This window comes from Choloepus didactylus, chromosome 4 (assembly GCF_015220235.1).
Source record: "Choloepus didactylus isolate mChoDid1 chromosome 4, mChoDid1.pri, whole genome shotgun sequence".
Taxonomy (NCBI): Eukaryota; Metazoa; Chordata; class Mammalia; order Pilosa; family Megalonychidae; genus Choloepus; species Choloepus didactylus.
Window position 1 is genome coordinate 148,864,436 of NC_051310.1, and position 18,226 is coordinate 148,882,661.

General features: G+C 39.4%; 1 protein-coding gene across 1 annotated transcript in view; it reads right to left on the reverse strand.

The window, feature by feature from the left end:
- EMC7 (ER membrane protein complex subunit 7) overlaps positions 1 to 13,410 on the reverse strand; it is a 40,034-nt gene extending 26,624 nt beyond the window's left edge. The window contains exon 1 of the mRNA XM_037834404.1: positions 13,092 to 13,410. Within this exon, the coding sequence (XP_037690332.1) occupies positions 13,092 to 13,327 (236 nt within the window). The 5' untranslated portion in view covers positions 13,328 to 13,410. The remainder of the gene's footprint in view (positions 1 to 13,091) is intronic.
- Positions 13,411 to 18,226: the final 4,816 nt, after the last annotated feature.

The window sequence follows — 18,226 nt, forward strand, 5'->3', positions numbered from 1 at the left end:
TAAACAAAAGAGAGCTAAGATGGCTATAGTAATATTGGATAAAATAGACTAAGTCAAAATTGTTAGGGGGAAAAAGATGGTCATTACATACTGATAAAGGGGACAATCAACAAGAAGATGTAACAATTATAAATACATACGCACCTAACAACAGATCCCCAAAATATATGAAGTAAATACTGACAGATTTGAAAGACGAAACTGATAGTTCTACATTATTAGTAGGAGACTTTAACACATCACTCCCAATAATGGATACAATACCTAGTCATAAGATCAATAAGGAAATAGAGGGCTTGAATGATACACTAAACCAACTATACCTAACAGACTTTTTTTTTGCACCCAACAAAAAGAGAATACACATTATTCTCAAGAGGCACATGTATCATTCTCCAGGGTAGATCATATGTTGGGTCACAAAACTAGTTTCAATAAGTTAAAAAATATTGAAATCACACAATGTATATTCTCCACCATGAGGGAATAGACCTAGAAGTCAATAACAGATGGACAAAGGGAAAATTCACAAATATGTGGAAATTAAATAACATACTCTTTTTTTTTTTAAATTCAGTTTTATTGAGATATATTCATATACCATACAATCATCCATGGTGTACAATCAACTGTTCACAGTATCATCATATAGTTGTGCATTCATCACCCCAATCTATTACATATATATATAATATATATAATATATATATATATATATTTTTTTTTACTGAGATTGTTCAGATACCATACAACTATCCAAAGTGTACAATCAATTGCCCACGGCACCACCATACAGCTGTGCATCCATCAACACAATTTTTTTTTTCCAATTTTTAGAACATTTTCACTATTCCAGAAAAGAAATAAAGACAAAAAAAAAGGAAACTCGGATCCTCCCATACCCCTAACCATGCCTCCCCCCTCCATTATTGGTTCATTTTGGTATAGTACATTTGTTACTGTTGATGAAAGAATGTTAAAATACTACTAACTGTAGCATATAGTTTGCAATAGGTATATATTTTTTCCCTATATGCCTCTCTATTATTAACCTCTAGTTATGGTAAAATACTTTTGTTCTAGTTCGTGAGAGAGATTTCAAATATTTGTATAGTTAATCACGGACACTGTCCACCGCAAGATTCACTGTTTTATACATTCGCATCTTTTAACCTCCAACTTTCCTTCTGGTGACATGCGTGACTCTGAGCTTACCCTTTCCACCACATTCACACACCTTTTAGCACTGTTAGTTATTCTCATTACATGCTACCATCACCCCTGTCCATTTCCGAATATTTAAGTTCACCCTAGTTGAACATTCTGCTCATAATATGCAACTGCTCCGCATTCTTTAGCCTCATTCTATATCCTGGTATCTTATATTTCATGTCTATGAGTTTACATATTGTAATTAGTTCATATCAGTGAGACCCTGCAATATTTACCTTTATGTGTCTGTCTTATTTCACTCAATATAGTGCCCTCAAGGTTTCTTCATCAACCCATTTCTTTTAAGATGGTTTGTTCAAACACTATATATTCCGTCCTAAGTAAATAATCATTGGTTCCCCATATAGTCACGTATTTATGTATTGAGCACCATCACCACTCTCTACATAAGGATACTTCTTCCACAAAGATGGAGGAAGAGTCAAAGAAGGCAGAGAGGCAAAAGAAAAAGGCAAGAGAAAGAGAGGAAAAACAAACAAACAAAATACTTGATAGCTGGAAAGCAACAAAAAGAAAAATAGCATTAACTAAAGTAGAATAAAGAGTCAGACAACATCACCAACACCAGGAGTCCCATACCCTTCCCCTATTTCCCACCCCCCCATATGCATTTAGCTTTGGTATATTGCTTTTGTTGCATTAAAGGAAGCATAATACAATGTTTCTGTTAATTCTAGCCTCTAGTTTGCATTCATTGTATTCTCCCCCCAATCTCACCCTACTTTTAACACCTTGCAATGTTGACATTCATTTGTTTTACCTCATGTAAAAACATATTTGTACCTTTTATCATAATCGTTGAGCACCCTAGGTTTCCCTGAGTTACACAGTCCCAGTCTCTATCATTCATCTTTTGTTCTTGTATCCCACATGATCCCAGCCTTCCTCTTTCAACCATATTCACAGTCATCTTCGTTCAGTGTACTTAGATTGCTGTGCTGCTATCGCCCAAAATTGTTTTCCAAACCTCTCACTCCTGTCTTTTCCTTTCTGTCTGCAGTGCTTCCTTTACTGTTTCCTGTAGAGCAGGTACCTTGTTCACAAACTCTGTCATTGTCTGTTTGTCAGAGAATATCTTAAGCTTCCCTTCATATCTGAAGGATAGTTTTGCTGGGTATAGGATTCTTGGTTGGTGGTTTTTCTCTTTCAGTATCTTAAATATATTACCCCACTTCCTTCTTGCCTCCATGGTTTCTATTGAGAAATCTGCACATAGTCTTATCAAGCTTCCTCTGTATGTGATAGATGGCTTCTCTCTTGCTGCTTTCAGGATTCTCTCTTTATCTTTGACGTTTGAAAATCCGATTATTAAATGTCTTGGCGTAGGCCTATTCAGATCTATTCTGTTTGGGGTATGCTATGCTTCCTGGATCAGTAATTTTATGTCTTTCATAAGAGATGGGAATTTTTCATTGATTACTTCCTCTATTATTGCTTCTGCCCCTTTTCCCTTCTCTTCTCCTTCTGGGACACCAACGACACATAAATTCTTGCTTTTTGTTTTGTCTTTAAGTTCCCGGAGATGTTGCTTGGATTTTTCCATTCTTTTCTCTATCTGTTCTTTTGTGTGTAGGCTTTCAGGTGCCTTGTTCTCCAGTTCCTGTTTTCTTCTGCCTCTTGAGATCTGCTGTTGTATGTTTCCACTGTGTCTTTCATATCTTGTGTTGCGCCTTTCATTTCCATGGATTTCGCCAGTTGGTTTTTTGAACTTTCAAATTCTACCTTATGTACATCCTGTGTTTTCATTATACTGTTCAGCTCTTTCACCATATCTTCCCTAAACTTTTTAAATCGACTTATTATTAGTTGTTTCAATTCCTGCATCACAGTTTTAGTGCAAGTTTGTTCCCCTGACCTGGCGTAGGTTGTCGTTTTCTGTTGTCTAGGCATGGTTTCCTTGGTTACCCCAATCAGGCCTCCCCAGACCAGAATGGGCTAAAGTCCAAGAAGGAAGAAATATTCAATATCCAGTGTCCCTGAGGGTGTCTCTTAGAAAATTGGTACACTCTCTGATGCCTCCAGTCACTGTGCTTTTCTGCCCAGCAGGTGGTGCCTGTTAGCCTATAATTCTTGACTGGTGTATGGAGGTGTGGCTCTTCATCCCCAAGTTCTGAATGAAAGGCAGGTAGTAGAGCTGGGCCCCACCCCTTTAATCTTAGAGAAGACAGACCCCCTACATGGAGGTCATTAGCATTTCAGTGGTCTCTCTCTGCCTATGCTATACCCTTGTCTGGGTCACAGAACTGGGAAATTAAAATGGCTGAGGCTTTCTCCACTGAGTCGAAAAAAGGAACAGAGAGTCCCCTTCAGAGCTAGTCCGAGGCGACTCTCTGGCTCTCCAAGGTCAGTCGTCACCCAAAGCCTCTGTCTGCTTGTTGGGGATTCGTACCTCATCATGAGCAGTTCACACTCGCTAATTAAAACCCCAGTTGGAGCTCAGCTGAGCTATATTTGCTTGCTGGCACCACAAGGCTTGATCAGGCTGTGGGGGGAGGGGTCTCCCAATTTGGATCCGCAGTTTTTACTTACAGATTTTATGCTGTGATCTCAGGCATTCCTCCCAACTCAGGTTGGTGTATGATGAGTGGATGGTCATGTTTGTCCCCCCGCAGTTATTCCGGATTATTTACTATTGTTTCTGTTTTTTTTTTCAGTTGTTCCAGGGGGACTACTTAGCTTCCACGCATCTCTATGCCGCTGTCTTAGATCCTTAAATAATATACTCTTAAACAAACTATGGTTTTAAGAGAAAATCAGAAGCAAAATTAGGAAAAATCTTGAGGTGAATGAAAATGAAAATACAAGATACAAATGCTTATGGGTTCCAGCAAAGGAAATACTGAGAGGGAAATTTACAGCTCTAAATGCTTACATTAAAAAACATGAAGGACTTCAAATCAGAGACCTAACCTCAAAACTGGGAGAACTAGAGGAGGCAGGGCAAGATGGCAGCATAGAGAGGTATAGAATATAGTTAGTCCTCTTGAGCAACTAGTAAATAACCAGAAACAACTAGTAAATAGTCTGGAACGACTACTGGGGAACATGTGAATGTTCACACATTGTATACCAGTCAGGAATGGGTGGAACAGCTGAGACTGCAGCATAAAAACTGTAAGTGAAATTGCAGACGGGCGCCCCTCCCCCGAGCACAGCACCCTGAGTTGCAGAACTTCACTGTGGGAGAAAGAAGCTATCCCTGTCAGAAGCAAGGGTTTGTAGCTCATCCAAGCTCCAATAGCGGTTTTAATTTAACAAATTTGTACTACTGAATACAAGCTACAAGCACAAATAAGCCCTGAGCAAGCAGAAATCTGATGTTCCTCCCAGCAGAGAGGAGGCAGGGCCGAAGAAAAAAAAAATACATAACTAAATAAAAACCAGAGGGTTTTGGAAACAGGTAAGCTCAGAGTACTGGAAAACAGTTGTGTCCCAAGAAAAGGGGCAAAGGGAACTGGGTACAAACACCAGTCAACCAGCAAAGCTGAGGGGTTGGGGGCTGGCTCTGAAAAGGGGCTTTAGCTCTTTTTCTTTTTTTTTTTTTTCATTCTAAGCAGCTCATTAGAGAAAGCCTCAGTATTTTCAATTGCTGACCCAGGCAAGGGTGGAGTTAAGAGAGTCAGAGAGACAAGGGAGGAATTCAAGTGTAGAAGGTAACTCCCTAGGGGGTGTATCTTCCCTAAGAAAAGGGTGGCGGGGCCCTGCTCAAGTGGCAGCCCTCCCTCAGAGAACTCAGACCACAGGGCATGGGGTGGGGGTGAGGAACAACCCAGAAACAACTTAAGCTTGGCTCTGACACCCTGCACCCCTGGCTAGGACAGGGTCCACTGTGAATTAAACGGACTGCACATCTTTACACCGGTGGGGAGCTGAAGGCTGACAAGCACCAACTGCTGGGCAGGACAGGAAAAGCAGGGAGTCTAGAGGCATCAGGGGAAAGTCAGACAACCTGCTCCTAAGGAAAACCTGATACTGATTACTTCTTCCTCCCGAGACCTGGGCCCCTCTGGTCTGGAAAAATCTGACTGGGGTAATCAAGGAAACCAGTTGCAAAGACAACAAAAGATTTCGAGTCACCTTAAGAAAAACAAGATATGGCCCAAAGGAACAGCTTACACTTCAACTGGGATACATGAACTGAAGCAACTAATTAAAGATCTTCAAACAAATATGCCAAATAAATTCAAAAATCAAATCAATGAGTTGAGGAAAGATATGGCAGAAGAGATGAAGGATATAAAGAAAACACTGGGCGAACATAAGGAAGAACTCAAAAGTGTGAAAAAAACAATTAGTAGAACTTATGGGAATGAAAGGCACAATACAAGAGATGAAAAACAAAATGGAGACATACAACAGCAAATTTGAAGAGGCAGAAGAAAGGACTCATGAACTGGAGGACAGGATATCTGAAATCCTACAAACAAAAGGACAGGGAAAAGAATGGAAAAATATGAGCAGCATCTCAGGGAAAAGTGCATGAATGTACATTTCATGGCGGTCCCAGAAGAAAAGGCAAAAGAGGCAGAAACAATAATGGAGGAAATAATCACTGAAAATTTCCCATCTCTTATGAAAGACATAAAATTACAGATCCAAGAAGCACAGCGTACCCCAAGCAGAATAGATATGAATAGGCCTATGCCAAGACACTTAATAATCAGATTATCAAATATCAAAAGCAAAGAAAGAATTCTGAAAGCAGCAAGAGAAAAGCGATCCATCACTTACAAGGGAAGCTCAAAAAGTCTATGTGCAGATTTCTCAGTAGAAACCAAAGAAGCGAGGAGGCAGTGGTATGACATATTTAAAGATACTGAAAGAGAAAAACTGCCAACCAAGAATTCTATATCAGGCAAAATTATCCTTCAAAAACGAGGGAGAGGGGGAGGATCCAAGATGGTGGATTAGGAGAGACAGAGCAAAATACTTCTCCATGAAAAACACTAGGTAAAAGACAGAAAGTGCTCCAGAATACCAGTTCCAGGGTTGTACTGCTGGACAATGTCCGCTACATCCACAGTGACTGTGCACTTGGTGAAACTGAGACTCTGAGTTCGGAATTGAGTGAGTGAGGCTGCTGGGGAAATGGCAGTCACGCCATGGTGGGGAGAAACTGGGGTTGGCATTTGGAGGCGGGTTAGTTTTAAAAACCTGGAAAGCAGCTATGGATCCAGCAGCAAGAGCCACGCAGTCAAGCGCAGTAGGGAATGCCTTCCATGCCCCAGGCTTCAGTATCTGGCATGGATGATAGCCTTTCACACACCCACAGCTAATTGTCCCAGAAATAGGAACGGCCTGCTGCAGCAGGTGGAGGACCACGGAGGTGCAAACTTACCACACCCCGTACAGCGGGATGGGAGATGTCCCTTCACAGCACTGCAGCCAGGAGCTTCCCTAGGGGATTCCACTTATCTGTGACGTTGCGCAGTCTTCCTCTGCAGAGGCCCGTGGAGTACAGAGCTTAGAGGCGGGGTCCTGCATGGAAGGCCCAATACTTCTACACCAATCCCAGGTACTTGTGGGCCCACGGCAGAGAGACACTATGGGGAATCGGAGCTGAAGGGTTGGACTCGTGTAACAAGTTTAAGACTCCAGGAATGGCTGGGAGTTCTGGGTCTTAAAGCTGTCTTCCCTTCCTAACTGTACAGGGCACATCCCCCACCCTCAGGGATGGCGGCCCCAAATGCACATGGAAATTTGGTGCACTGGTTGGATCTCCACAAAGTTTGGACCCCCCACTTAAGCCAAATAGATGACGTTGGGGAGAATTGGCTTGAGGGTAATAGGTGGCTCAGGGGCGCCACCTGCTGGTAAGTCAGGGAAAGTACACTCCACCAAGCTGTAGCCATGTCAAATTATAGACAATTGTTCAAATAAGCCTGCATATCCTAAAAGAACCCTATCAAGGTAAGCAAATGCCAAGAGGCCAAAAACAACAGAAAAATTTAAAGTATATGAAGAAACCAGAAGATATGGATAACCCAAATCAAAAAACCAGAGGAGACACAGTACTTGGAGCAATTAATCAAAGAAGTAATCACAAACAACAAGATCTTGGCTTAGGATATAAAGGACATGAAGAAGATCCTAGAGGAGCATAAAAAAGAACTTACAAGAGTAAATAAGAAATAGACCAGGATACACATTCTTCTCTAGTGCTCACAGAACTTTCTACAGAATAGATCATATTCTGGGCAATAAAACAAGCCTCAATAATATAAAAAGAATGAAATTATTTGAAGCACATTCTCTGATCACAATGTAATACAATTAGAAGTCAATAACCATCAGAGATTTAGAATATTCACAAATATCTGGAGGTTAAACAACACACTCCTAAACAATCAGTCAGTTAAAGAAGAAATAGCAAGAGAAATTGCTAAATAACTAGAGATAAATGAAAACAAGAGCACAAGATATCAAAACTTATGGGACGCAGTGAAGTTGGTATTGAGAGGGAAATTTATAGCTCTAAATGCATACACTGAAAAGGAAGAAAGAGCAAAAATCAAAGAACTAATGGAAGAACTGAAGAAGTCAGAAAATGAACAGCAAACTAATCCTAAACCAAGTAGAAGAAAAGAAATAACAAGGATTAGAGCAGAAATAAATGACATAGAGAACCAAAAAAAAAAAAAAAAAAAAGAATAAATAAAACCAAAAGTTGGTTCTTTGGGAAGATCAAAAAGGGTTGACAAGCCCCTACCTAGAATGACAAAATCAAAAAGAGAGAAGACCCAATAAACAAAATAATAAATGAGAGAGGCAACATTACTACAGCCCCCAAAGAAATTTTAAAAATTATAAGAGGATACTACTAACAACTGTATGCCAACAAATCAGATAATGTAGAGGAAATGGACAATTTCCTGGAAACTCATGAACAACCTAGACTGGCCAGAGAAGAAATAGAAGACCTCAATAAACCAATCACAGGCAAAGAGATCCAGTCATCAAAAACCTTCCAACAAATAAATCCCCAGGCCAGATGGTTTCACAGGGCAATTCCACCAAACTTTCCAAAAAGAACTGACAACAATCTTACTTAAATTCTTTCAAAACACTGAAGAAAATGGAACACTACCTAACTCATTTTATGAAGCCAATATCACTCCAATACCAAAACCAGGTAAAGATGCTACAAGAAAAGAAAACTACAGGCCAATCTTCCTCATAAATATAGATGCAAAATTTCTCAATAAAATACTTGCAAATCAAATCCAAAGACACATTTAAAAAAAAAAAATCATACACCATGACCAAGTGGGGTTCATTCCAGGCATGCAAGAATGGTTCAACATAAGAAAATCAATCAATGTAATACAACACATTAATAAATCCAAAGGGAAAAATAAAATGATCATCTCAGTAGATCTGAAAAAGCATTCAACAAAATCCAGCATCCTGTTTTGATAAAAACACTTCAAAAGGTAGGAATTGAAGGAAACTTCCTCAATATGATAAAGGGCATATATGAAAAACTTACAGCCAGCATAGTACTCAATGGCAAGAGATCTTTAAGATCAGGAATGAGACAAGGATGCCCACTGTCACCACTGTTATTCAGCATTGTGCTAGAAGTGCTAGCCAGAGCAGTCTGGCAAAACAAAGAAATAAAAGGCATCCAAATTGGAAAGGAAGAAGTAAAACTGCCATTATTTGCAGATAATATGATCTTGTACCTGGAAAACCCTGAGAAATCAATGACACAGCTACTTGAGCTAATAAACAAATTTAGCAAAGTAGTGGGATACAAGATTAATGCACATAAGTCAGTAATGTTCCTATACACCAGAAACGATCAAACTGAAGAGACACTCAAGAAAAAGATTCCATTCTCAATAGCAACTAAAAAAATCAAGAACCTAGGAATAAACTTAACCAAGGATGTAAAAGACCTATATGTACAAAACTACGTGACCATGTGATTGTGGAAACCTTGTGGCTCACACTCCCTTTATCCAGTGTATGGAGGAATGAGTAGAAAAATGGGGACAAAAACTAAATGAAAAATAGGGTGGGGGGATGATTTGGGTGTTCTTTTTTACTTTTACTTTTTATTCTTATTTTTACTTTTTCTGGTATAAAGAAAGTGTTCTAAAAATAGATTATGGTGATGAATGCATAACTTTATGATGGTACTGTGAACAGTTGATTATACACCATGGATGACTGTATGGTATGTGAATATATCTCAATAAAACTGAATTTTAAAAAATGTACAGGGTTTCTATTTGGAATGATGTGAATGTTTTGGGTAATTGATGGCGGTGACTGATAGCACAACATTGTGAATACAATTAACAGTACTGAAATATATATATACATATAATATATATATACATATATCTGAATATGATTAAAAGAGGAAATGTTAGATTGTACATATGGTAACAGTATCAAAAAAATCTTAAGAATCCATGGAACTACCCTATACCAACAGTGAACCCTAAGTTAAACCATGGGCTTTAATTTGTAGTCCAATTTTTAAAATGTGCTATCATCAACTGTAATCAATGTTCCACAGCAATGCAAGGTGTTGCTGGTGGGCTGGTATAAGGGAATCCCATATTTTATGCATGACTGTTCTATAAACCCAGAATTCACTAATAAAGGGGGAGAAAAGATATTTTTTTAACAGGTAAAGGACTTGAATAAACATTTTACCAAAGAAGATAAACAAATGGCCAATAAGCTCATGAAAAATGCTTAAACATTAAAAATGCTCATTTTGATTAACCCATTGAGAAATTTTCACATCCACAAAGGTGGCTATTATTAAAAATACAAAAAATAATGAGTGTTTGTGAGGATGCAGAGAAATAGGAACCCTTATATATTGCTGGTGGCACTGTAGAATAGTGCAGCTGCTGTGGAAAACAGCTTGGGAGTTCCTCAAAAAGTTAAATATAGAACGACCATATGACCCAGCAATTCTACTCTTAGATATATACCCCCAAAACTGAAAGCAGGGAGTCAAACAGATACTTGGACATCAATGGTCACAGCCACATTATTCAGAACAGCCAAAAGGTGGAAACAACCCAAATGTGCTTTGGAAGATGAATAGATAAACAAAATGTGTTATATCCATATAATGGAATATATTCAGCTAGAAATACAAATGAAGTTCTGGTACATGCTACAACACGGATTAACCTTAAAAACATTATGCTAAGCGAAATAAGCCAGATACAAAAGGACAAATAGTGTATGATTCCACTTATATGAAATATCTAGAATAAGCATATTCACATTACCAGGGACTAGGGGAAGGGGGAATAGGAGTTATTTCTTAAAGGGTAAAGAGTCTCTATTTTGGGTGATGGAAAATTTCAGTAATGGAAAGTGATGATGGTAGCACAACATTGTAAAATACCCCTGAATTATACACTTAAAAATGGTTAAAATGACAAACTTTATGATATGTATGTTATCACAATTAAAAAAAATGTACTCTACAATGTATAAACCTCATTGGATCCTGATCTGAAAGAACAATTATATAAAAGCATTTTGAGATAACTGGGAAAACATAAAAATCACCTGGATATTAGATATTAAGGAATTATTTATTTTGTTTAACCAATAACGGGTAATGTAGGTATTTTTTAAAAAGCTCTTATCTGTAAGAGATATATGTTAATGCTTTCATGGGTAAAGCTATATTAAGTGTAACATAATTTTTAAATATTCCAGAAAAAAACTGAGGTGCAGAGGAGACATAAAATGAAACAACAGATTGTAATGCGTACTTAAGGATTCACGAAGCAATTCTGTAGTTTATATCTGGAAATTTCCATCATAAAAAGTTCCAAAAAACTACAACGCATAACTTTAGGATATCAAAAAATTTGAGAACTACCTAAATGTCCAATAACAGGACTGGGTAAATAAATGGTGGCTTATATACACAGTGATGACAGCAAGAAGTGGCATGAGGAATCCTTAGCTACAAGTCCCTGCATCTACAATAGCCAACTCCCCAAGCTACCCTCAGTAAGCATAAATATAAGTAAAAATTGTGTGCTGGTTATTTAAAATCAGCTACAAGACAAATCACCTACCCCTCTTCCAGTAAGACTGCTACCATAAGCTCCTCATATTAATTTTCAATTAACCTTTCTACATACAAATGGAAGAACATGAAATGGTATCTTGTGTTAATACTATTAACAAGATAATAAGTGAAAAAAAGCAGGCTATTGTCTTTTACCATTAAAAATCCTTGTTCACCTTGAATCTTGTAGATGACTGTATAACAATGTAGCTTATGAGGGGTGACAATGTGATTGGGAAAGCTATATGGACCACACTCCCCTTCTTCCAGTGTATGGATGGATGAGTAGAAAAATGGGGGGACAAAAAAACAGGCACCCAGTTTTCTTTTTTTACTTTAATTGTTCTTTTTCACTTTAATATTTATTTTTATTATTTCTGTGTGTGGTAATGAAAACGTTCAAAAATTAATTTTGGTGATGAATGCACAACTATATAATGGTACTGTGAACAACTGAATTTACACTTCGTATGACTGCATGGTATGTGAATATATCTCAATACAATTGAATTGAAAAAAATCCTTGTTCACAAGACTAAAAAAAAAAGGCTGGAAAAAGATGCAATAAAATGTTAAGGGTTCTTATCTCTACTTTCTTGTTTATTGTCTCTTCAATAACCATATACAGTATTACTTATATATCATTTCAAAGTAAAAATAAGTGCTTTTAAAAAGAATTGTATGCTAAGAAAAGAGAATCCAAATTGTCAATTAAGGCTAATGTTCCAAAGCCTAATGAGAGCTTTATCTTTAAAGTATCACTAATTAAGGTAAATCCTAAAGAAGCCCTAATGGTACATTATTCATAACAGATAGCATTAAGATAATGATGTAAATTTTTTGTAATTATTCATTAATTTTAGGTTGGTATTCTCATTCTAACGCACCTAGATCACTGGAACAAATTTGTAAATCAGATTTAGAATTAAATGTCCACATTTAAACTGTATAGCTTTTAGATAACACATACTGGTGGACAAGCTCACCAAACATTTTTTTCCTTTCTTAAATCTTCTCTTTCAGCTAGCAGTTTCACTTTCCAAACAGCACTGGAAAGATTTAAATCATTATATTTGAGTCTAGATATTTGAAAGCAGGCTGCTGCAAAACTAGAGTGCTAAAAAATTCACCACGTCTTTTAAAATAGGCTGAATTCCCATATCTACTAATAGCTGGAAAGGACAGGTGCATGTTAGCAATGCAGAGAAACCCTAGTCTCCCGTAAATGCCAAGTGTGATGCTGCAAATCCCTCAATGAATTCACGTGAAAAAAAGAACAACAAGCCCACCTCCAGCCAGAAAAAGTGCTTTGATTAAGGACTTCAGGGCCCACTAATTTTAGAAGCAGCAACATTAGTCTCCCAGTCTATGTAATCACTAGAAACCCTCTGGGCTTTGAGAATTCCCACTTGTTTAGCCTTTCTACGCAACACTAAGCTACCAAAAGACTGAAGTGAATGCAAAAAGCGGCCAGGTTCCTGGGAAACCAGATGAGAGGCAAAGGAAAGTCTCCAGCAAGAGACAAATAAGGGGGTCTACCTGTCTCAAGACCCAGGAGCGGTCGTGCCTATAAAAAGCCAAAATGGGGTTGAAAATAACTGAAGCCACTTCTCTGGCCCTTCTCTTTTCTGAAGTACCGAGTCAGAAGGAGGAAGGCACCTGACTGCAATGACCGCTAGCGACCCCCGCCCCTTCATCCTCCGACAGCGACGTTGTCACTGTCACTCGCAATCCTAGGGGAATCCCCCTCCGGTCTCCAGCCCACCCGCTTTCCCGCTGCCCTCAGGATGCTCACTTAAGGAAGCCTACGTGCTCTTCTCCGTCTACGAGTACCCGGGCCGCTGAGATCCAGTCCTGGGGCTTCACCCCCGGAACAACTGCACGACCTTCGATCTTGAAGCGCTCTCCTAAGCCGACTCCGCTCCCTCCAGACCCCTCGGCAGCAGCTCCTGGCACCTCCGAGCTCTGCGCATCCCCGGATAGCAGAACCAGGAGCAGGACGGAAGTGAAGCCCCATAGAGCAGCCGCCATGACAGCAGCTCTCAGCGGTCAAGCCTGCAGCCCCGGAAGCCCTTCCAGTGTCTAAGTCGCAGCTACCGCCGCCGCCGCCGCCGCAGCTGCAGACCTGCTGTCGTCATCACTGGGCGTCCGATCCTGGCGCGAGTTGTGGGCTCCAACCGGAATGAAAGGAGTCTTGGCCAATCGGCTTGCGAGGCGGAAGTGAAGCCATAGTATTGCGCCAAATTCCCCCAGCTCCGGTTTGGCAGACCATGTGAAGAGTCTGTCAAGTGCTGTTGAAAGGGGACCGCCCACATAGTAAAAGTGGTGAGTTGGTGTTGCTGTGGCTGCCACTGAGGCCAAGCACCTGAGCAGTAAAGGATGATAAGACTGAGAGGGGCCAGGGATCTGAAGTGTCTGCAAATGAGATTCTGGCTTCGAGAGTAACGAGTTCAGAGAAAGTGTTTTTAAAAGCTGAGATTCCTCAAGACGTATTAGATGAAAAGACAAGTTGCAGATTAGAATGTATAGAATGCTCCCGTTTATGAGGGTGTGTTTAAGGGAAATATTCTTGTCTCTCCATAGAAAATATCAGGAAAAATGCATTAACTATTAATTAAGTGTTGCCTCTAGTGAAAGGAGAGGACGAGGGTTAGGGGAACATTATCTGACACTTTACACCATTCGTACTGATTTGAATGCTTTACGTGAGGATACGTTAGAGGAGAAACGTATCAATGTTGATCGTAGGGGCCTGAGCCAAGTTTTCATAGATCATCTTCTCCAGTTCTTTAATTTTGATAACAGAGAGGGAGAGTCACTTACGGTTTCTGTTGGCCTTAAACATTGCCCTTTCTACTGCAAATCCTTTTTGAAGTGTTTACCCTGCTTATTTTAGCTAGTCGCTCAGGTAAGAGTAACAAAAATTGAAAGAAGTGATGAAGAGCTAAGTACTCTAAGCCCCAGGCGGAGGCTGGTGAGGTGGCGGTTGGGGCCACCCATTCTCAGTTCTCCCAAGCATCAGTAACTGCCGCTTAGGGGTACTTTGCCTCGACTTCTTCTGAAAAATGGTTATTTCTTAATTTTTGATCTTTGTGAGGAGCAGGGCTGTTCAGAAGAAAAACAAAATAAAATCTGACTTTGCTTGTCTGCCAGAAAACCTCTTATTTGCTGAAGAAACTGGTAAACAAGGTTCAGGAGACACAATTACCTGTAGGATTTCTTCTTTAAAAAATTTTTGGAGAAGGTTTATTTTAATTTTTTTACTTCACAATCTGTTTAATTTTTGAATAGGTAGTACATTCATGTTTGAGAAAGTAAAAATTAGTTCAGGGCTGAGGAATTAAAGATCAGTGCTGCGTATAATGTCTGTGATGTACCTAACAAACAGGGCCAGTGGCAAGGCCATCAGAAAACAATGTGTCACCAAGGCAACACAACAGCTACAAAATGACTAACAACGTTGCTCTTTTCAGTCATTTCTGCTTTCTTACCAATGACTTCCCCAGCCCTGCTTTGTCCTCTTGCCTCCTGAACAAAGATTTCTGAGATACCCAATCCAGAGCTGATCCTTGATTCCCCTAGACCCTCCTCAGAGTTGTTCAGAACAAGCCTAAATTCTATTTAAATGCTTCTCTTACTGGTATAGCTATGGTTTCTCCAATGTGCAGTCCTTGCTGCAGCAAGCTAATAAAAGTAACTTTGTTTGACTATAGATATGTTTCCAGTGCTCTTAATCTAAGGGGTTTTATCTTACCATGTGGTACAAAATTCAAACAGTACAAAAATATACAGATTAAATCTCCTACCCACTTTTCTCCCTAACTCACTGTTCTAATCTGCTAATGCTGCTGGAATGCAAAACACCAGAAATGGATTGGCTTTTATAAAAGGGGGTTTATTTGGTTACACAGTTACAGTCTTAAGGCCATAAAGTGTCCAAGGTAACACATCAGCAATCGGGTAACTTCACTGGAGGATGGCCAATGGTGTCTGGAAAACCTCTGTTAGCTGAGAAGGCATGTGGCTGGTGCCTGCTCCAAAGTTCTGGTTTCAAAATGGCTTCCTTCCGGGACATTCCTCTCTAGGCTGCAGTTCCTCAAAAATGTCATTCTTAGTTGCACTTGGGATATTTGTCCTCTCTCAGCTTCTCCGGAGCAAAAGTCTGCTTTCAACGGCCATCTTCAAAATGTCTCTCATCTGCAGCTCCTGTGCTTTTCTTCAGTTGTCTCTCTCTTGGCTGTAGCTCCTCTTCAAAACATCACTCACAGCTGCACTGAGTTCCCTCTGCCTGTCAGCTCATTTATATAGCTCCACTGATCAAGGCCCACCCTGAATGGGTGGGGCCACGCTTCCATGGAAATATCTAATCAGAGTTATCACCTACAGCTGGGTGGGGCGCATCTCCAAAGAAACACTCAAAGAAATCTAATCAAAACTGATAACTGCTGCCCACACAAGATTACATCAAAGTTAATTGCGTTTGGGGGACACAATACATTCAAAGTGGCACACCCAGTTTTTGCTCACAGTTATGAGGCCATGAAAAAGTCCAAATGAAGGTATCATCAAAATGATACTTTCTACCTGAAGACTGGCATTCTGGGTCTGGCTGCCAGTGATTCTTGGTCCTTGGCTCCACATGGTAATGCACATGGCAGCCTCTCCTGTCCTCTCCCTTCTCTTCTGGGTTCCATCGACCTTCAGCTTCTTGCTTCCTTTGGCTTTTTCTTTGAATTTCATTCCACTTGTAAAGGACTCCAGTAATAGGGTTAAGACCATCCTGACTGGGTTGGGCCACACCTTAACTGAAGTAATCTTATCAAAAGGTCTAAACCATCAGACAAAAGAACTTTCCACAGATCCTGCATAAGTGAATTTCCAATCCTGACTTCCACTGAAATGGCTGACTGGATCCATATTCAGTTAAACCCTCACATGGACCCCTATTCTCTGGGCAGTCACTTTCCGGAAGCTCAGGGAAGTCCCCAGTAGAGCTGCTTCTGACCCTGGTCTCAGAGCAAACTATCTGGTTAGGCTCAGGATTTTCCAAACCATCAATTTCTGGTTTCTTTGTGCCCAGGAGTTCAGTTCTTAGCTTATCTCTTTCCCCACTCATTTCACTATAAGCTACAAGAAGAAACCAGGCTGTGCCTTCCACACTTAGCTTGGAAATATTGTCAAATGTCCTGGGCTCCTCTGTCACATGGTAATGCACATGGTGGCCTCTCCTGGCCTGGGGGCTCCCTTCTCTCCTGGGTTCCACTGACTTTCAGCTTCTTGCTTTTCATGGCTTTCTCTCTCATCTTTCTGAATTTCATTCTGCTTGTGAAGGACTCCTGTAGTAGGATAAAGGCCTATCCTGACTGGATTAGGCCACACCTTAACTGAAATAACGTCATCAAAAGGTCCTACTTACAATAGTTTCACACTTACAGGAATCGATTAAGTATAAGAACATGTTTTTCTGCGATACATAGCTCCAAACCACCACACCCACCCAGTTCTCCTCAAACGGAATCAATGTTACCAGTTTCCTGAGTATCCTCCTAGGAAGTAAAAAAATGTACAAATACATACATTTAACTTTATATACATATCTCATGCTACTAATTGTGTAAAAAAAAGGGGTGGAAATATATATCTATAAACATAATTATAGATAATGTATTATATATTAAATAAACATAACATATAAAAATATACATAAATTAAAACTAATATCATTTAATATATAATAAATGTACTATATAATACATAATGATATATTACTTGATATTATAAATACAATGTAAATGATGTTTTAGATACAAAATATATATAATTTTTGCACCTTTTATTCACAATTGGTAGCACACTATATCACCATTCTGCACTTTGTTCTTTTTATTTAATATACTTCGGAAATCATCTGGTATCAATACATAAAAAGCTGCTTCATTCCTGTTTATGGCTCACAGTGTTCCAGTATACAGGATGTACTATACCAATTAACTGATCCTTACTGAAGAACATTAAGATCATTTGTAATCTTGCTATTACAATATTGCTGAGGTGAATTTCTTCTCCATGTGTGATTTCCACATGTGTATGTATGTATGTGTGTGTGTATATATATATATATAGTAAATTCCTAGTAAAATTGCTGAGTCAAAGAGTATATGCATTTGTAATTTCGAAAGATATTGTCAAATTGCCTTCCAAAGAAGCTGTTCCAACTTTCTCTCTCACCAGCAATGGGAATGCCTTCTTTCCTCATACCCTCACCAACAACAGTGCATTGTCAAACTTCATCTTTTCCAATTGGAGGGGTTAACATGACATCTCAGTTTTAATTTGTATTTTTCTTATTATAAGTGAGGTGGAGCATTGTTTCAAATGTTTAAGAGCCATTTATATTTCGTTTCTGTGACTTGCCCCAATTTGTATTCCTTGTCCTTTTTCTTTTGAAGTGTTGGTCTTATTATTTGGAGTAGCTCTTAAACCTTAGAGGAATTAAGTCTTTGTATTATGAGTTGCAAATATTTTTTCCCAGTTTATTCTTTGTATTTAGACTGCTGCCCTCCAATTTTTATTTCCCTTTTCATCTCTCACTTTCTAATAGAGAGTTATAGAATTACTAACAATAAACAGAAGCTCGGGGTGGGGGAGGAGCTCTCTTTGTGGCCTTAGCCTAGAATGAGAAATGAGTAGTCGGAGGCTCTTCTAGTTTGCTAAGCAGCCGAAATGCAGATACCATGAAATGGATCAGCTTTTAACAACAGGAATTTATTAACTTACAAGCTTACAGTTTTGAGGCTGAGAGAAATGCCCAAATCAAGACATCATCAGGCAGTGCTTTCTTCCCAAAGACTGGCTGCGGGAGACCGTGGACTCCTCTGTCACATGGCAAAGCACATGGCAGTGTCTGCTGATCTTTTCCTCCTCTTCCGG